We start from the raw sequence: 20910 nt of genomic DNA, 5'->3' as shown, positions 1-20910 counted from the left end.
CGGTGTTGACGGTGATACCGGTGTTAAGCCGCAACACCGGTTACGTCACTTGCCCACCGCGTCACTGACCCCCACCGTTGTTTTGATTTTTTTTTAGTAATAAAAATAATTTAGTTCAGTAAAAGAACAGACACTACAATTAAAAACTGAACGTGGCTTGCTCAATGCAGCGTGCCGAACGACAGTCCTTTTGTGTACATAGAAAAAGTCTTAGATCTTTGAGTTCAGCTCATGACAAATGGGGTCAAAAACAAAAGTGTTGCGTTTATAATTTTGTTCAGTGTATGTAAACTGCTAGAGATTTTGCTTTATTTCACAGTAGATGGCCAATATCCACATGGCTGCTTTTGTTTTTTAGCCTCGTTTAAGTTTTTTTTTTTATTGTTTTTTTTTTATCATTTTTGTACTTTTTCATGTAGTAATTTTTTTTTTTTCAGCTTTGTTTTAACAAATTAAAATTTTTAATGGTTTGTTTTAGTTAATAATAATAATAATAATAATAATAATAATAATAATAACACTGCTGCACAAGCAGAATAATTAAAAAATATTGCTGCAAACTATAATTCAACTGGTGTTTGTGTTTCTGCTATTTCACTACAACGTTGTAAGCTGTCTATTCAATTTGGAGCCTAAATTTAGTTTTACTTTTTTTTTGGTTCACGGTCTGAATTGAATGAAGACCCAAATAAAGGCAAGAAGTCATGTTTTTCTGTAAAATTGTTCTTTTGGCTGACCAGTGAAGCCTGATTCAGAACAAATTAATTCGAATTGAAAAAATTATTTGTTTTCAAAAGACTGATGATTCTTTCATGAAGTGAACTCACTTTGTTCATATGACAAAATGTAGTTCAAGGTAAAGATATTTTAGGAACACTTTACAATAAGGTTCACTTTGTTGATGTTAGTTAATGCATAAGGTACCGCAAACTATTTTAGAAGCATTTATTAATCTAAATGTATGTTAATTTATAAATATAGTGTTGTTCATTAATGCATTCATAATACAGTGCTTTAGCTAATCTTAATGTATCATTTAAAATCATGGAAAAAATTTATTAATTTAGAACATGCAGAAAATAACATTAAACCAAGATTAATAATATAGTTCATGATAACTAATGCATTAACTAATGTTAATTGAACCTTATTGTTACCGATATTTTAATTACAAATAGTAGGAAAGTAGTTTTTAACCACGTTTCATAATTTTTTTTTATATTGTACATGTATATTACTATTTACTAAGTGTGCATTTAATTCACGGGTGTATCCATAAATAGGCATTACAGAATGGTACTGAATATAATTTCAGCAAAAACAACCATAGTATGATAAACTTTGATGTAAAATAAGACTAAGATAAGATGGGTTCATATCTCCTACCCTGTAATAGTGCATGTGAAAGAGTCTCCCTGATCTGAACTCCCCCTCGGGCTCAAACCGTTCTCTTCATGAGGAGTCCACTCAGAGACCCGTCTGTGCCTGTAAATGTCTCTGTGCCCAGGACAACACTGCCTTTCACTGCTGCACTCATTTTTCTGTGTGTTGTTTAAGAATTAATATTTGTGTGCTTTTTCAATCACAGGGAGCTCAAGCTTTCAGTGTTTTGATTTGCCGTGTACAAAGAAGGTACTGTGTTGAAGCAGCAGGATCAGTATGATTGGGAAAACGTTCCAAAAGCTATCAGCCTTGCACACATAGGGAAAAATGGAAATCAGTCATAAAATGTACATCCATTTACATTTATAAATGCACATTTCACTGCAGATTGTATTCTGTATGTAACTGTGTATGTGACAGATGTATCGTGTATGTGACAAATTTACAATATATCACAGGATGTCATGGATTTTGGCAATTTTTGAATTAATAAATTAAAAGTAGGGCTGTACGCTTGCGAGTGATATGGATTAGTTTCTGTGAATATTGAAGTGCTAAAAGACTTATTTCATTTAATTAAAAACTGCTGTCATATACATGAAGAAACTCAATGGTCTTCACGACAACACGTCAAAATAAAAGTTTGGTTTAACTTGAAGAAATCATGACAAATATATGACTACTTCATAGTTGAATGTTCTTTTCAAAGTAATAATAATGCAATTATTAATTTTTGAAAGGAATACCATGCAACTTTTCTTCCATGTTTTAAATAAATAAAAATAAATAAATAAATAGACATGCATTTTCAATTATTAATCCTGAAATTAATAAAAAAATTTCAAAGGGCCCTTGAATACCCATCACAACCCGTGTCTAGTCTTTACCGCATCACTGTCCTCCAGCCTGTGCCTGTCTTTAACCCCGTCTGTCTTGCTATCTGTGCATCCCTGTACACACCGGCAGCATCTGTTGCTCCGTGTTTTCATGTAGGCTTGGTTCCCGCTGAATGTGACCGGTATAGTGACCCAGTCATTTCCAGGCACTCATGCTGACTAATCCTGACTAATCTTTGAGCAGCTGTTCAGGAATGTCAGGGGCAGATCACTCTGATCACACTGATGCAGTCCATTTGACAGATGATGGAGTCTTTGTACGTTTTGGAAGTAGTGAGCTTTTTTGCCCAAGGCCAAAGATGCTAAATGGATCCACCTTAAACTAAAGAAAAGATCCATCTCTATTGCAGCACACCTGAAACAGCATTTAAGTGAAATCTTGGAGACATACGTGTTGTATCTGGGCAGGAAGGGCTACCAGTTTGAAAAGGTTGCCATTAGGGCTGCACAATAAATCGAAATGGAATCGAGATCGCGATTCGACAGAAACTGCGATTGTCATGCGTATCTTTCAGTGAAGCACGGTTCTGTGAGTAAATGCTGCTCCATCTGAAAGCACGTGATGATTTCCTGCTGATTACAGAACTGGCTTTACTAACAAAATGCGCATGACAATCGCATTCGATTAATCGTGCAGCCCTAGTTGAAATTCTGTTTGGTGTAGTTTGACAACTCTACATTCAGGGCCTTGTGGAAAATCTGACAAATAAAAATTGAATTAATTGTAGAATGTAGAATTTCACTGATTTTTGAAATTCATTTGAAATGAGATGCTTATTTAACCTGTCAAATACACACAAACTCACAGGGCTTCACTCATTTTTCTGCAAAAAAAAAGTCAAATTCAATAACAATAAAAATAATAGTCATATTTTTAATAACAATTTAAATTAGCCATGTCTTTTTGGTTAAATTGATGTTATTAATTCACTTAATTTGACACATTTTTGACTACAAGCCTAAATATACAATAACAGAAAAAAATAGTGGAAATCATAATGGAACTTGTGAAAAATAAAACTGATTTCTTGTGTCTTATTTATTTATTTATTTTTTTGCAAATTGGTTTGTTTGGACAGTCAATTAAGAAACGAGCACTATTAAGTGATAAGTTTTTCAAACGGCAGTGCTGCTCTGTATGTGGCATTTCATCGTTTTTGTATGTTGTTAAGTTTATATTTGCTACATTTTTTTTTCTTTGAAATAATAAAATAGCTGTTTCTTAGTATGTTGATTCAATGTGTAGTTTTAGTTTTATTGATTTATATGTGACCCTGGAGCACAAAAGCAGTCTTAAGTCGCTGGGGTATATTTGTAGCAATAGCCAAAAATACATTGTATGGGTCAAAATTATTGATTTTTCTTTTATGCCAAAAATCATTAGGATATTAAGTAAAGATCATGTTCCATGAAGATATTTTGTAAATTTCCTACCATAAATATATCAAAACTTAATTTTTGATTAGTAATATACATTGCTAAGAACTTCATTTGAACAACTTTAAAGGTGATTTTCTCAATATTTTGATTTTTCTGCACCCTCAGATTCCAGATTTTCAAATAGTTGTATCTCAGCCAAATATCGTCCTATCCTAACAAACCATACATCAATGGAAAGCTTATTTATTCAGCTTTCAGATGATGTATAAATCTCAATTTCTTGTGACTGGTATTGTGGTCCGGGGTCACATGTTTAAGTTTAATGCTGTCACGCTGATTGAGATCTGCTTCTGTGCAAGAAAGAAGCAACAATTCTAAGAATTCTGAAAAAACATATTAACGTCCCTCTTAATATAGTTGCAGCGTAGTTAGCTCCTTTTTGTTAGTAACCCATAGTTTTAGTTTAACTACTGCCAAGCTACAGTTTCAGCTGAATATCCCAGCGCTTCACAGAGGAGGCTGTGATCTGTTTTTCAGAGCAGCTGGTCCCAGCAGAATGTCCTGAACGCAGCAGATAGATCAGATTAAACCCCTCACCCCTATTTACACAAATGACAGCGAACAAGACCAACCGGGTGCGTGTTTGTACAAGAGCCTGTAATACATTTGACAGTGTCCCATACACAACATGAATAGCACTCCGATATGTCCATATGTTTCTGTAATGACTCTCATGTATCTGTTCTGAAGAGCTGTTGCCGTTCCTGATGTGATGGTCTGTGCTGCAGTTGTTTGTAATGGGTGGCAAAGGAAGGGCTGCCACACACATAATTACTGCTCGATAAGATCAGAGGCATGCTGAAGGCGCTGAGCAAAGCTTCACTGGAGTGGTACAGTGCTGGTGGTACACAACAACAGTGCTGAGACTCGATTTCTGCAGGTTCTGTTTTCATGGCATCGATTTCTAGCTGAATTATGGATTTGGTTTGGCACTGTGCACCAGCAGTGCTAAATAACTTTGAAATTGAGAAAGTTTCTGAAATTCAAACTTTGAGCCTAGAAGGATTCATGGAAGGAATATGTTTTAAGAATAGAAGGAATGTGCTTACGAATATGTTTTCATATTGAAACAATATTTTATTATTGGAGCTTTCAAACATGAACTATTTTAAGTATTTCTAATGGTAACACTTTAGGGAGCAATTCTCACTATTAACTAGTTGCTTATTAGCATGCATATTACTAGCATATTGGCTGTTTATTAATACTTATAAAGCACATATAAATGTCTTATTCTGTATGACCATATTCTAGATCCCTTAATCCTACCCCATACCTAAACTTAGTTTAGCCTTTCTGTTCATAAACCGCAAATTACGAGTTTATTGAGGCAAAAGTCGTAGTTAATAGCGACTAGTCCCTAACTAGAAATTGGTCCCTAAACTAAAGTGTGACCATTATAATATATTAAAAACGATCAGCTGGTGCGACTACATTTGGTTGGAAGGTCCTCTAGTGTTACTACAAAAAGTTAAAATTAAGTTAAAAAAAATGCATTAAGGAATAGAATAATTTAGTAAAGACAATTATTTTTTTAATTAGTTTAAAACTTGTGTGCTATGTTCTTAGAAATGTATTCATGTTGGTTTCATAGGATTTTGATAAACTTTTATACCATTTTCAAGAGGTTTAAATTTAATGAATGTAATTTTAATGTCAATAAAATGTAATGTGTTGTTGCCATCAAATGAAAAGTAATAACATATTTTCTTTACATTTTTAACTACATATGAGTGTACACATCTTAAACAACACTTGTTTTTCAGGATTTAATTTTAAAAATAGATAGTGATATATTTCTTAGTTTGTGGAGAGTTTCTCCACCTGACATTTTACCACCTGAAATCTTGCCTTTTCATGGAAAATGTATCAAAATATTTCACATTTTAGAAGGCCTAATGACTGTGGTACTCGCTATGATATAATTCCTGTATAGTTTTGTGTTTCTTTGAACCCTAAAATAGTTAGTATCATTAGTATAAAAATGACTGTTGAATATGACTATTATTATTGCTAGTTGTGTCCTTTAACGTTTAAGTTAAAGGTGCTGCTGCTACAATCTGTACAGCTTCGCTCTCATATGTTAGTCTGTAGCCCTAAATATTGTTTCTCAACTTCTCTGTGACTACTAGAGACTGTAAAGATGTTGTCATAGCACTGCGCCTGCATACAGGAAGGAAAGCGATGCTTCCTACCATGTGTTTTCAACTAGTCATGGTGCAGAGAAGAGGCTAGAATTACCATCAGCTCACGTTTGCTCATTGTTTGTGGAAAAGACGGGAACATGTCATGCAGCCAGTCTTAAACATCCGTTTTGTGACCTCTTCAACATCCTGTACTTCCTAATCCACTGCATCAAAATGATATTGTTTTCATAATTGAGGAAGTAGAATAAAGCCTTTCGACTCGAGCAATAAACCCACATGATGCAGCATGCTGCGATTTATATAGGCCTATGCTGCTGATGTGGCGGTCTTTGCACCATTCGGGCCATTGTCCTGGTGCATAATACAGTGATGGGGCATTTTTAACTCCATGTTCTACAGTATGCTGTGCTGTAATCCAGTAAATGGCACAGAACTTCCCAGCAAGCATCATTGTGACCACAAACGCTGTCCTTGCTGCATGTGTATGTTGCATTTCTATGTTTGCATCCAAAAACTTTTGTTTCATTTGTTGCATTTTGCATCTTTCATTGAAAGGCACATTAGAAAGAAAGCATGAAAAATGAAATGTTGGGGGAAGAGGAAGTGTTGCCTGTTTGGCTGCCATGTTTGTTACTGTTCTCTAGCCGCTGTGTGTAACTTTTACATACTAACATTTTTTACACAAACTTTTTAAAAGACCACACTCTTTGTCCCTATCCACAGGCCAGAAGACCCTGCAGCACAGCGGGGATGTGCTTGAGACCCAAGTGATAGTCAACCCATCTCATGATTTGGTTTGTTCAGAGGTGAGTGTTGAAGTGCTTTGTGTAGTTTGCAATACATTAATATCAACACACATGCACTTAGTATAATTGGTTTGCAGCTGGAATTTAAGTATAGTCGGCAATACAAAATTAAGCAACATTGTGTTAATGATTTTTTTAAATTGGGCTTTTATATTTTTCAAATAAGACATCATTAAGGTGTGGTCACATTAGCGAAATTTCAGCGACATTTAATGTGCAAAAAGCCCATTGTCAATAGCATTGAGTCAAGAAATCTGTATGATGAACTTTTTCACCCTCACACAAAACGACCGCAAGAATTCCTATTTGTATGACTGGATTTTGCCCGTGAAATTTCACAGAGCAGCGGTAAACGTTACCGCACCTTTAGACTAGTTTTGCAAATTGGAAGACTAGGAAGGATTCACAAATATGATAGTTTTATGTTAAGAAATCAAGCCATATCAGAGCAGATATATACTGAATATAATTTAAATACTAGTAAACTCTTTATTAAAAAAATTATCTATGATTTCACATTTTCTAATGTCTCTCCCAGTTCTAGCTTGCACTATTCTAGACGATGTTTGAAAGTTTGTATTGCTTAGCTTTTCTTGTGTTGTACCCAACCCTAAATCAAAGTCGAATTAACATTTGCTTTTATGATGTAAATTATTTACCTTGATTTCCTTTTGTTTAAACTGTTAAATATTGGTTTTGCTGTACGATTACACACACATGCATCCTCAGTTCCTTCACTGTTCTCTGTCCGCTGCAGTTCTTCTCTGATAAATGTATGAAAGCTATTTGACTGGTATTTACTCGGCGTTAGACCGTGTAAATACAGGGGAAATGTTGACACATTCCTTGAAGTACCTTGTTCGGTTATATTTGCTCTTGATATTTATTTGCTATCCAGAGCAGCAACCAAGTGTCCTCTTTTAAACGTTCTTAAAATTTTGTACTTAGGGTCTCGATTTGTGGTCTAAATACTGTTAGTACAGTTTATTATGAGCTCTCTAACAAAATTTAAGTGCAACAGTCATTGCACATTTTAATGCTTGTCTTTATTTTCATAGGTTCGTCGGCTCATTTCTGATACGTCTCTTCACAAGCTGCTAATTCTTGCTGGACGATGTGTTGAAGACACTGGAGACCTTGTGTTACAAATAGGGTCTTTTTCATTAACTGACTTTATCCAGATATTTACAGATCAAGAGGTCAGTCAAGCATTTGTCAAACAAGTTGATTATTTTGTAATTTTACTCTTTTAATAGTCAAAAACAATTTACATATTAACTAACTGTAATAAATATTATTATTCAAATTTTTTGTTCTCAAAACAGATTGGAGATCTTCTGACCTCTGCAGACCCTACTCAGAAAGCCAGCCTAACTCTGAGCTGTCCCGAATCTGGGATGTGGGAAAATTCTCAGTTAGAAAAACATAATTTGCAAGATTATATAGAAATTAAAACCAACCCTCCGTTAGTGCTCCCAGAGATGGAGGGCCTTCAGGAGTTTACAGAGTATCTGTCAGAGTCTCTTGAACCTCAGTTGCCTTTTGACTTGCTCAAGGCACCCAGTACAGTTGGCTTCCTAAAACTGTCCCGTCCCTGCTGCTATGTGTTTCCTGGAGGAAGAGGTGACAGTGCCTTCTTTGCTGTGAATGGTTTCAATGTCTTAGTCAATGGGGGGTCTGATTCTCGATCCTGTTTTTGGAAACTGGTGAGACATCTAGACCGAGTTGACTCAGTATTGCTCACCCATGTCGGTGTGGATAATCTACCTGGTATAAACAGCCTACTTCACAGAAAAGTGGCAGAACAACAAGAAGAGGAGTCCGCTGGATCGCAGAGAAATGAAGACTGGGTGAGGAATCTGATATCTCCAGAAATAGGGGTTGTATTTTTCAATGCTTCGGAAAGACTCAAAACGTTACAGAGTGACTCCAAGGTCCTTCGAAGTTGTGATCAGGGTTCCCTAACATTACAGCATTTAGAAAGGTTGTCAATTCTTCCAGAACAGCTCAGTCGCTCTGCTGGGCCAGCTGTCGAGCCGGTAATTCTTTTCCAGAAGATGGGTGTAGGCCGACTAGATCTTTATGTACTCAATCCAGTCAAAGGTAGCAAAGAACTAGAGGCTTTCTTGCAAACTTGGCCTGCCAGCACTCCGAATATAAAAACCTCAGAAATCCCTCTGGAGTGTATGGTGTCTATATGTGCACTGTTGGTATGGCATCCAGCTAATCCTCGAGAAAAGATAATTCGTGTTCTGTTTCCTGGGTGCACTCCAGAATCCAAGGTCTTCGAGGGTTTAGGAAGACTAAAGCATCTAGAGTTCCTCAAACACCCAGAAGTTAGTTTGAAAGACCTTGAGGCATCAAAATTGGATAAACAGCCAAAGCGTGCTGAGAGCAAGGAAAGCCTTAAGAGTATTTCCAAAGAGTCTCGACCTGGTAGTGCCTCACTCAAAGACAAGGTAAGCAAAGTAGATTTGAAAAGGCAAGACACTAAAACAAAGATTAAACCCACTAATGACACCGTTCCAAAAGAAGGGAAAGAGGGTGAGGAAAAAGCGAAGCCAAAAGATGATGTGAAACAAAGAACTTCTAAGCCTGAAAAGCAAGTGGCTAAGAAAGAACCTGCTAAAGATGAGAAAAAGGAAGTTGGGAAGAAAGAGGAAAGGCCACCGACAAGTATTGCAAAGAAAGATGAGAATGTAGAGAAAAAGAAAGAACCCTTGAAAAAAGATCTTGGTGCAAAGCCCAAGAAAGATATTAAACCTGATTTGAAAAAGGAGATTAAGAAAGGGGTCAAACCAGAAGACAAAAAAACTACCAAAACTCTTGGCAAGGATGTTAAGAAAGCCACTGGAAATTTGCCAGGCAATGCAGAGGCTAGAAAGACAGTTGGCAAGTATGGCTCACTAAAGAAAGATTTGACGCTCCCTAAAAAGGATCCTTTGACCAAAGGGAAGCCAAAGCAAGACAAAAAGGAGCCTGACAATCTGAAACCCTCAAGTGCAGTCCAGTCAAAGACTTATACACCTGAGGACATTACTGCCCAGTTGGAAAAGTTGGGGATGGAGAATGAACATGGGCCATTGGAGGATGTTGAAGGCAACCATGTGAGCTCAAGAACAGAATGTGCCTCTGAGAACAATGACAAACAGGTGAATGGCTCTACAACAGTTACTGATGAAAGTCCAGAGAAGTTTCGCAGTATGGATGGGGCCCCTGACTCAAACAGTGCTATTGGACTTCCCTCCCCACTTGCTCCAAAGAGTGAGAAAAGTGTTAATTTTGATATCACACCAACAGAGCTTGATGGATGCCTCAAAGACGATGTCTGTACAAGCTCGGATGAAAAAACCCTTGAGTTATTTTCCCCCACAGACTCTGAGAAGAACAGTTCAGGGCATTACCCACAATCCCCTGACAATTCTTCTCAGGTCTCTGGTGAAGATTGCAAGTTAGGTCTCAGGAACTCTGGTCTTGGTTTTGAAGACAGTCAGCAAGTCTGCAAGAACTCGAATCCAGGTTGTTCAAGAAGCAATATAGAAAACAGCTCCATATCGTCACAAGATAGACAATCAAGCTTTCTGTCCTCGACTTCTCTTAAAGATACTCTACCCGATGCCTCTCCCAGCATCACTTCCTTTCCTGCGGAAGTTGGCTCTCCACACTCCACTGAAGTAGATGATTCGTTATCGGTTTCCTTCGAACAAGTGCCTGTTTGTCATTCACAGGAAGAGTTGGGCAGCTTGGCATACACTAATGGACATTTAGCAGACCGTGACCCCAAAACAGATATGTCTTTACCTTTAAAAACATCTCATAATAGTCACCAAGCATATGATGAATCAGAGAATCACCTCTTTAGACCACAGATTGACATCCTTCCACATGATGTCGATCTATGTCTGGTTTCACCCTGTGAGTTTAAGCATCACAATTCTCCAGAGAACCAACAGGGTCTCTCTTCGGAGGTTCCTGCTCCAAGTCCTGACCTCTCTCTGGAGCCCGGTAGACTGACCTACCAGTGCAGTAGTAGCGATCATCAGTCTCTGGAAGGTCAGGAGACGACATCCTCTGTCAGCGTCTCTCTCATCTCGGTTTCTGATTCTAATGTGCCACCAGCCACTGAAGAGTGTCCCTCCATTACTGAGGACTTGGACTCTGATGAGGACCCTAGTGACATCTTTCCACCACACCATCCTCACGACCATCCTAGCAGTCATTCGTTACACCACAATTCCCAGCATGTCTCTGAAGACCCTCCACCTGCCCCAATGAAAGATTTACCTCCACTGCCACCCCAGCCCGATGCCTGCATGGCTGACCCAGAGGCTGATGGTCAGGGTAGATCTTCCAAGAATGTAACATCAAAGACCAAAAAATCAGCACCTGTGTCCACAAAGACTGCATCTGCAAACATCGTAACACAGGGTGGGAAGACAAAGACTGGTGCTCAGCTGTCTGCCAGTGGAACTATTCGGCCAACATCCAGTCTGGACACCAGACCTCAATCCCGCAATGCTGTTAGCGGATCTAGACCAGTGCCTTCAAAGTCCTCATTCAGTAAGTGCTCATTTTTTCTTCCAGAAATATATTAATTGTACATGTGTTGGGGATCGGTCAGGATATTCGCCTAGTCAATTCGATAGGCTTTTTTTAGTGATGATAAATAAAAAGGGCAGGAATTTAAAGGCACTATTTAGAGGATTTTAGTATGCTAACTGTAGTTTTTGGATTTTTGGTTGCATCTCTAAAGCTATGTTCACTCTGTCAGTCCTTATCAGATTATTTGTATATCCACTTGGATTCTGATCTAAATGACTGACTGTCCTCACGGTGTATCGCAACTGTTCAGATTAGATTTGTGTGTCTCGTGACGCTGTTTCGTTTAACGGAATATCTGCATTGGATTCAATGGCAATGACGGTGCATTGGTATGCCTACGGTAAAAATATGATTCGATTCCAATCGGATATGCACAAAAATTGGAACTGGACTTACAATCTGGACAAGACCTAAATTCATGCCCTTAAAAGCGCTACTGCTACAACTATCAGTTGTTACAGCTTAGGTAACACATCAACAACTGCCTTCAGGAATGAATTTCAAGACAATCAATCTGGTCAATGCAAACCAGTGGCCTGAGCTCCGGGAATATATTGTCCATTTGTAACTCTGGTGTTTAATGAATCTTTAGAGTTCTAAACCTTGAATCAAACCAACCAGCTCCACATAAATAGCTTTCCATTTATATAGGAATGAATGAATGTAACGAATATGAAGTATAGAGGGAGGGAGATCAGTAAATGTGCTTTGAAGTCCAAATGTGAATAATGTTTTTGCTTCCCTTTGCAGGTTCTGTCAGTGCAAATTCAAGTTCAGTACCCATCTGTTTGGACTTGGCATATTTGCCCTCTGGCTCAGCAGCTTCCACTGTCGATGCAGAGTTTTTCCGGCGCCTCCGTTCATCCTGCTATATAATTAGTGGGGATGAGCCACAAAAGGAAACAGTCATGAGATCTATTCTCAACTCTCTTTTAGAGGGCAAAGCATCCTGGCCAGATGTGCAGGTAAGTAGATGTTTTATTTATACATCACCTTTCCCAATCTCAAGGCGCTTTACTAAAGGAATAGTTCATCCAAAAATGAAAGTTCTGGTCAAAGTTTACTCATCCTCATCATGTCAGCTCCCTGCACAGCTTGACAGTCCCACAAAAGACAGACAGTTACTTGACCGTTTTACTGATTAATAGTTGTTTAATAGTTTTTCCATTCACCTGCAGGTGACTTTGATCCCCACGTTTGACTCGCTGACTATGCACAGCTGGTACCAGGAGACCCATGAGCGGCAGAGAGATCTAGCGATCACGGTACTTGGGAGCAACAGCACCGTAGCCATGCAGGATGAGACCTTCCCAGCATGCAAAGTGGAGTTTTAAAGACACCTGAAGAATCACACCCCTGCCTGTCACTAGAGCACTTCTGTTCACTCTCACAACGTTGTCTCTCATTTTCTTCACACATTTTATCTTGAGCAGCAGGATGAAGCATTTCAGATGGATTCATCAGGAATGACTTTTTATCTGTAATGTTAACATCTACTCTAGCTGCTTATTAAAATGTTGTGGATATAAAACCATTAATGGAACAGTTAAAGCTTTACCTTTTCGAAATTGCACTTTTATTTTATTATATATTTTTTTTCTTTCCTGAGCCGATAAAATAATTTTTCTGAGGTACAAGTACTGTTTCAGAATTGTTTTGTTTAAAATGCTTTAAACTTTGGAGAAACCAGCCAAAAAAGAATAGAAAGTGTGTTAAATTTCACTAACAGGCGTATATGTTTCAGTACTGAATTCCAAAATGTAAGTGTATTTTCGAATGTTAAATAAAATTGATAAATTAAGAATGAAAGTACAGTTGTATGTGTTTGTTTGTCTTTCTGCAGTGGTGTAAGGACTCTGAAAACTGCACATTTCAAGGTCCGTGTTAATTTGTATGACACCTGCAACCGTATAAATGTGAATAACAAAAATTTATCATTTGGTTAGTATCTTTTTTTTTTAAACCCAGATAAAGTGAAAAGATATTCATCAAAGACCAGAAATGTATTTGTGCAAGCTTAGGTTTCAAATTCGTGCAAAACTGAATGAAAGTTCGTCCTGAAAGCTGGTCAATACTGTTGTGTTGAAATATTATTCAGCACCTCTGCATATATAGATAGGCCTAATTTCGCGTAGTGGAATCATCTTCTGGAACAATATGCGTCTTTAGCGAATTTAGTAATACAATAAAGTCTTAAAGACATGCTATATTTTTCCTTAGTATTTTGTTGTGTTGCTGACTTATATTGGCTTTCCCTTTAACAATAATCTATGGCATGGCAGCCCTCTACTGGCCAGATATCAGACGTACACAACATACAGTACTTTCGTTTTCTCAGTATTGAAACACTTCACTTGGTTGCTCGGCTCTCTTTCACTTCATTGTTGTGAGTATGTTTTAATTTGATTTGCAATGACCTACCTGAGTTACTGCGTTCTTCACAAAAATACCACGGTAAACGTAATTATAACTGGTAATGCACTACTGAACGGTTCTGAAAGTTTAAGAGAGATCACACACTTAGTCAGTGATTCAAACTAGTCACATCTCGACTCCTTAAAAGACTTTACTGAGGTAAGTTATGTTAATAATCAAAAAAGTACAATCGTTTTAATTTGATTGCACTGACCGCACTCGTACATCTCGGAGACGTCTATTTGACGTCTGCATTACATCTGCAAGACATATTTGTTAGTGTTTGCTCATCTGCGATACGTCTATAGGACGTTTCCTATCAGATGTCAAATAGACGTTTAGACGATGTCTTTAAGATGTTTATGATTTAGAATGTACAGTATGTAAAACTGACATCTTGGAGACGTCTATCTGATGTTTGTACACAGCAGATGCTTTCCAGATGAAGCGATCTTTAGCAGACGTCTTGCAGACGTACGTGTGCTCTCTGGGGACCTACTTATGTTCCTCACAAAACAGTTAAAACTCTTAACTATACTCTACTTCTAAAAACTCTTCTCTTCTGAGAGTTTTCAACTCTCCAAACTGACTTTACCAAGATAATATGCTTTTAATTTAATGTCAGTAGTAAAATCTTATTGTCAAAAGTCTGTCATTTTTCGCTTTTTTTCTACTCCTTCCGCGCGTGGCTGGATCGCGATATAATAGAGCGCTATTCCTATAGAGGCTACCAATAAAGAAAAAAAACAGCGTAATAATTTTAACAGTAACATTTATAAGATAAGTGTAATAACTACCATAGAGCATGTTTTGGTAGTCTTTTATGATTTAGGATGTCACGGCCTCGCCAGGCTTATGTTCCTTGATTTAAATTTTTTTTTTTTTACATTTGATTTACATCCAAAGAAGAATGTGAACCATTTTTTGGTATGGTTGTCAGTGCGTATGTGTGGTTGCTAGGGTGTTCTGTCAAATGGGCTTAATCTCAAGTATGATATTCATTTTCCTATAACTTTTCAATTCCATTCTGTACAGGCAGGTTTATGTGTATACTTACTATATTTTATGCTGTTGTTTGTTGCACTGACTTTGATTCCAGGCACATCTGCAGACATTCCCTTCTCTGATCAAGAATGTCATTTTTTGGTACACACATATCCTCGGACACCAAATCCAGCACCACACCTACAATACTCAGTTTTGGTTTAGGAACATCTTCAGGCACCAAATCCACCGTAGCTGCAGTACCCACGTTTGCTTCTTTAGCCACATCTTCAGAAACCAGCAGCACACCTCCAAAAGCCAGTTTTGCTTTAGCCACATCTTCAGGCACCAAATCTGATCGCAATAAGCCTAAAAAAGTGGCAGTACCTCAATTCTCTCTTGGAGGTATAGTATAGAATTATTTAAACAACAACTACTTTAAATAAACAGTCTCACTGCCCACTTCATAACTATTGGTTTTTATACTTTAGCAGAATTTCCACTCTTGCTGGAAAATGAGTGGAGAAATATGAAGTGGAGTGAGGAGTAAGTAGACCCACCACTATGAAACAGGCTTTTTATAACATTCAGTCGCCTTTAATATTGACTTAAACAACTGTGTGTTTAGAGTGAGAGAGACACTGATGGAGTCTGTCAGGTCATTTAAACCCACCAGTGAGACTGTTACCGAGGCCAGAGTTCTGCTGATCGGTCCAGTCGGTGCTGGCAAGTCCAGCTTCATCAGCTCTGTCCAGTCCGTCTTCTCTGGACGAGTCATCAACAGGGCCATGGTGGGCTCTTCCTCCTCCACCAGCTTCACTAAAAAGGTAAACGTGACTAGAACTTGCAGAAGCTTTGTGATCAAGCTAAATCTGAGGTTGACAATCAGCATTTTTGGAAGGTTTCACTGACATTTTGCCTTCATATTTTGAGAGGTTCAAGCTATATTTTGCAGTCTAGTTTTCTTTGGTGTTTCTCAGCTTCGCTCTTACAACATCAGAGGAGCAGGAGAGAAAGCGGACGAGCCCACAGCTCTGGTCTTGTGTGACGTGATGGGTGTTGGTGAAGGAGAAAGCACTGGACTCTCTCTTCACGATGCACTGTCTGTCATTAAAGGCTGCGCACCAGAGGGACACCAGGTACATTCAAGCTGGATAATAGGACATTCATGCTTTTAAATATACACAAGTGTTATTGGCAGTGACAAAACTTCAGGATTTACAGGATAGCATTAAAAACAATGGTAAAGTTTGAATTACAGGTGCATCTCAATAAATTAGAATATCATGTGGCATGTCACCATATTCTAATTTGTTGAGATAGTGAATTGGTGGGTTTTTGTTAAATGTGAGCCAAAATCATCACAATTAAAAGAACCAAAGACTTAAACTACTTCAGTCTGTGTGCATTGAATTTATTTAATACACGAGTTTCACAATTTGAGTTGAATTACTGAAATAAATGAACTTTTCCACGACATTCTAATTTATTGAGATGCACCTGTATTCTAATTCTATGATGTTTAAGTCTACACCACAACTATAACAATAAGGAATGATATCGTTGCAAACACTTTCAGAAAGATATTTTTTCCAGCTGATCAGAATCCACCAACTTTTATAGAGTTTGAGGATTTAAAGTGACAGACGACAAATGCTATAATAAACAAAATGTTGTCTTCCATTGGTGTGGATGACAATATAGTTGTCATTATAGTTATTGTCTTTGGTGTGAAGGGCATGTATATTTTGCAGTTCATGAATGTATATATTATTAAATTGTATAATATTAATATTCCAATCTAATTTACATATTTAAATCTGCTCTGTACTTTAAATGCTCAGATAATCACCATACTGTAATTACACAGCTGGCACAAATAGAATATCTCATTATGACTATGACATTTAAATGATAAGAAATTAAAGAAATTAACTAAATCAGGGTTTTTTTTTTACTTTTTGATGTTAGAAGCCCGAAATATGATGATTCCCTTGGGAAGGACTCTCTTGTTAATATATTAGAAGAAATATACTGGGAGAAAAATATTAAATGCAATAATATTAAGACAATAAAAAAAAAAACGGTTTCTACATTTAAATAATTGTCTTTTATATGATCAATTGTTATAAATTGTTAAAATATTATCTGGAAAATATTTAGTTTTTTGTTAAGTTAAAAGCTCATCTGAGATGAACATTTATTTTTTATTATTGTTTTAATTCATATTAAGAAAATAAATTACGAGAAAATGAAAAATATCTAAATATTTGCAGTGAATCTCTTGATTCCTGAGCAAGAAAGCAAAGGCTATTAAATTTAGTCAATGTGAACATAAAACACCCTCGACCCAATTTGAAAACCCATGAACTACTAAGTAACATCAAATGTAACATAGCACATATCAGTGCCCATAACTAATAATAAAAAAAAATAAAGTAACCATTTAATTCCTGTTTCTACATAAATATAAGGTGATTCATATTTTTCAAACTTAAGTGTTACAAAATCTAGCGAGTAGAATTGCATTTCCTTTCTTGGTTAATGAAGTACACATTTTCACTGTAAATTATGTGGTAATTCTTAAACACATTTTTACAGTATTTTACTGTAAAATTTAATTATCTTTTGAAATGTGATTTGATTTTTCGCATGATATAGTTATCAATTAAAGGGGTCATATGATGCGATTTCAGGTTTTCCTTTCTCTTTGGAGTGTTACAAGCTGTTTGTGAATAGATAAGATCCCTAAAATTGCAAAGACTAAAGTCTCAAACCCAAAGAGATATTCTTTATAAAAGTTAAGAGTCAGCCACGCCCCCCTAAAACGGCTCGTTCTAACACGCCCCCACATGTCTGCGTCACGATGTGGGAAGATTTGCATAACGCCGCCGTTTATCCCAGCGTTTACCCCTCACGTCACTAGCTCCGCCCTTGCGCCATAGCTCGTGACCGGAAGAGAAGAGGAGTCGTTTTGAGGGGGAGGGGAGGTTAACGTTTTTGATTAAAGATTAGACCTACATGAATTAGAAAAAAATAATGAAGTGCACAGATAGATTATTTATAATAAACACTACAGTATTCCATTAAAAAATAAGAATTTTCAATTTTGATTTCATGGTGACTTTAAAGTGGCAGACGACAAAACTGCAGCTCGCGCTTATAATAAACAGAGCAGCTATGTTTCCATCGAAAGATGCGAATTTAACTTATGCGCAAAACTGGAATATCGCAATGATATTTTGGAGAACATTGGTAACCAAGCACAAAATCGTCACTTCCTGATAAACTGGCACTAAATATCTCTTAAGAAAACTAGGAGAAGCCACTGAATATAATAATTTTCATATGTAATAAATGACTTGCGCTTCAGAGAGAGCAGACGTAACACAATAAATGCGGTCATTGCTTTTAGATGTGGATGCCTTCTGTTTGGGAACGCAGTCGTGTAAGACTTTAAGACTTTGCTCAGAACGACCAGAACAACATATAGATGCTGTGACTGAGATCGGTCCGCTGGTTAGTCAATTTATCCCATCTCATAGCGCAAAGTCACATGACTTTTTCAATGCGCATGGTGGAATTTATTCGGCAAATGTGTTTCCATCATTTTTTATTCGCATTTTTAGAATTTATGCTCATCTTGGCGTTTCCATCCAGCGGTTTTTTATGCGATAATCCAAACTGCGCATAAAATGGATGGAAACATAGCTAATGTTATCGTCTGTTAGTGTGGGCGCTAATATCTTTATCGTTATTGTTTTTGGTGTGAACGAGTCTTCGATGCTTCACTTAATAATCTTTAGCCATGTTTCATGTATACTTAATCTAATTTTCTGGATTGCAGGTGTACACCAGGCGGCGTTGCTGACCCATGTGGACCAGGTGTGTACCGCGACCAGAAGAGACATCACCAAGGTTTACAAGAGCCAGGCTGTTCAGCAGGCGGTATGTCATGCTTGATGCTTTGCCATGTTCTGCTGTCTGCCTTGAGCGTCACGTGATTCATTCTCTTACTGATCTGACTAGATGGTGAAGGCCGGAGAGCTGCTGGGAATGGCCACATCCTACATTGTGCCGGTGAAGAACTACTGCTCAGAGCTGGATCTGGATGAAAACACTGATATTCTCCTGCTCAGCGCCGTCGATCATATCTTACAATATGTGAATCTGTACTTTCAAGACAACAGCGATTAAAGCATTACAGTAAGAATTTGAGAGATGCCCCAAAAAATAGTTCATCCCAGTTTTGTCCCATTGAAATGTTGATGCCAAAGCTTATAATTTTTTGCTAAAATATTGTGGTGATTTGAATTTTTATAAAACAGATTTTACTTTTTATAACAGTATTTGTGAAGTTGAACTGAAAAGGTTTGACTAAAGCTTTGCTTTTAATAAAGTTTGCTATGTCTTCGTTCAAACCTACAAAAATAACGTATAGGTTGTAATAATGTAATACATTATTATATGACATATAAACCGTGGTCATGATAATAATATTTTTGTCTAGTTGTGGTTTCTTGTATTTTGAAATCTTTCATATTTTACACTTAAGGCTCATTCACACCAAGAACTATAGATAGGCTAACTATACTAGCATCCACATCAATGCACGATAGCGTTCTGTTATGCTGGAGCGCTTTACTGGCTGTCGATGTTTTTATCGGTCATCAGCCAGAAAACAAAATGTTCTGAAAGAACGGTATCCTTGTCCTTATAGCTGTAGTGTGAATTTTCCTATTGACATAGAATTAGAACGATTATTAAAACGTTATAATTATCGTCCTTGGCGTAAACGGGCTTTTACACGAAGTTATTTAAAGCAGGAAAAGTTTCTGCGTTGGCCGGGAATCGAACCCGGGTCAACTGCTTGGAAGGCAGCTATGCTAACCACTATACCACCAACGCCTGCTGTCTGTAGTGCGCACTAGTGTCACATCCTCATCTTCAGACAACCACATGAAACTGAACAAACGTTGTGATTTGTAAAAGAAAACACGTGTCTCGCTCTTTGCCGAAATTCGTTGTGTTGAATTCAAAATAATGTGTGTTTTTGCGGGCGGGTGTTAGTGTTCATCCAATGTTTTACAAAGGGTTTACTTGTCAGGTTAGTCAGTGAAATCTATCAGTTTCAAAATGACTGATGCCTGATATACACACAACTCCGCTGCAGCAATGTGTACAACATTATCAAAATAATCATCCAGCATTTACAAACTCCTCCAGTAAAGCGACGAGGAAAGACACAAGACCACGAGATGTGGACTTTCAGCGTCTCTCTGTGGGTTTCATCACTGCACCAGTAGGTGGCGGCAAGTGACTGCGAGTCTGAATCATTCACTGAACCGACTCCTTCAAACACGTTGATCCATTCAGGGAAGTAACTGGCAATGTTATGCAAAAATAAATAAATAAAAAACCCTATCAATTGAAGGAACAATATTGGGCAACTTGTTAACTGAGTAACTGTATAACAAACGAAAATGCCTCCAACCTTAAAAAGGTGTGTGGTATAAAGACGAATTGCGTCCATACAGTTCATCTCGAAGTTCGCTGGCTCAAGGCTTTGGCTATTTGTGTATTTTAGTCTCTGTGGAGAAAATGAATGGGGATTTCATTTCAGAAACGCATTACTGTAACGTACATCCCTAGTTCAGTATGCGATTCGCGCATGCGCTCTAAACGTCAAGTACGTAACGAGGCTTCACGACGTCATGACGCTCGACGCTGGCGCGAGAGGGGTGTTTGGCATGATCGAGCAAAATAAGTAAGGACCCGAGCTCAGCCGAGGACCCTGGAGCACAGGTGAGTGATACATTACCTTTAGGTACCTGTTACAGAGGAGGACGGTCTTTGTAAAGACGAGCTCGAGCTGAAGCAGGTGAGTGAGTGAAAGTGGCGGGGGGATGTATTATTAAACACACGACAGTCGTTAGAAACAGCCTGATAGTTGTTGTGTAGTGATGTTTAGACTATAAAGAATCGAGCTTTTTCCTGCGGTGTTGTTTTGCATGTTTGTTTGCTCGTGTTGACAGTCGAACAGGCTGCGAGCGATAGATTAGTTAGCATGAATCACAGTTATTCTGGTGACATTTGAGCTGTTTACTAGCAGACAGCTGTTTATCACATAATGTTAGTAAATGTGGTCGATGGGTTGGTGTGCTGCAGTTAATGCTCAGGGGTCAGTTGCATAAACACTGTGACTAGGTTAAGACTGCAAACTAATCTGACCAATTA

The 20910-nt window shown here is 37.7% G+C and overlaps 3 protein-coding genes and 1 non-coding gene across 6 annotated transcripts in view; 3 read left to right on the top strand and 1 right to left on the bottom strand.

Annotated features, from left to right (window-relative positions):
• LOC107698045 (microtubule-associated protein 1B-like) overlaps positions 1 to 12793 on the top strand; it is a 19160-nt gene extending 6367 nt beyond the window's left edge. Inside the window, exons 3-7 of the mRNA XM_016498960.1 lie at positions 6590 to 6672; positions 7731 to 7871; positions 7998 to 11232; positions 12025 to 12239; positions 12453 to 12793. Coding sequence (XP_016354446.1) covers positions 6590 to 6672; positions 7731 to 7871; positions 7998 to 11232; positions 12025 to 12239; positions 12453 to 12608 — 3830 coding nt within the window. The 3' untranslated portion in view covers positions 12609 to 12793. The remainder of the gene's footprint in view (positions 1 to 6589; positions 6673 to 7730; positions 7872 to 7997; positions 11233 to 12024; positions 12240 to 12452) is intronic.
• An 801-nt stretch (positions 12794 to 13594) lies between these two features.
• On the top strand, positions 13595 to 19151 carry LOC107698033 (interferon-induced protein 44-like). The gene is made up of 8 exons (XM_016498950.1): positions 13595 to 13660; positions 14789 to 15078; positions 15165 to 15219; positions 15302 to 15500; positions 15654 to 15812; positions 15898 to 15916; positions 18521 to 18621; positions 18703 to 19151. The coding sequence occupies exons 2-8, from the start codon at positions 14823 to 14825 to the stop codon at positions 18868 to 18870; spliced, it is 957 nt and encodes a 318-aa protein (XP_016354436.1). The 5' UTR covers positions 13595 to 13660; positions 14789 to 14822; the 3' UTR covers positions 18871 to 19151.
• Positions 19152 to 19509: 358 nt separating this feature from the next.
• trnag-ucc (transfer RNA glycine (anticodon UCC)) lies at positions 19510 to 19581 on the bottom strand. The gene has a single exon. It is a non-coding gene; the product is annotated as a tRNA-Gly (tRNA).
• Positions 19582 to 20362: 781 nt separating this feature from the next.
• Positions 20363 to 20910, top strand: part of LOC107698043 (aminoacylase-1-like) — a 12545-nt gene continuing 11997 nt past the window's right edge. For 2 of the 3 annotated variants that reach the window (XM_016498959.1, XM_016498957.1), the window contains exon 1: positions 20363 to 20554. The gene's annotated coding sequence lies outside the window, so the exon portion shown is untranslated. The remainder of the gene's footprint in view (positions 20555 to 20910) is intronic. The other variant, XM_016498958.1, reaches the window with a different exon arrangement.

This window comes from Sinocyclocheilus anshuiensis, unplaced genomic scaffold (assembly GCF_001515605.1).
Source record: "Sinocyclocheilus anshuiensis isolate Anshui unplaced genomic scaffold, SAMN03320099.WGS_v1.1 scaffold1501, whole genome shotgun sequence".
NCBI lineage: Eukaryota > Metazoa > Chordata > Actinopteri > Cypriniformes > Cyprinidae > Sinocyclocheilus > Sinocyclocheilus anshuiensis.
The sequence above is the reverse complement of the archived record's forward strand: the minus strand, read 5'-3'. Positions and strand labels throughout refer to the sequence as shown.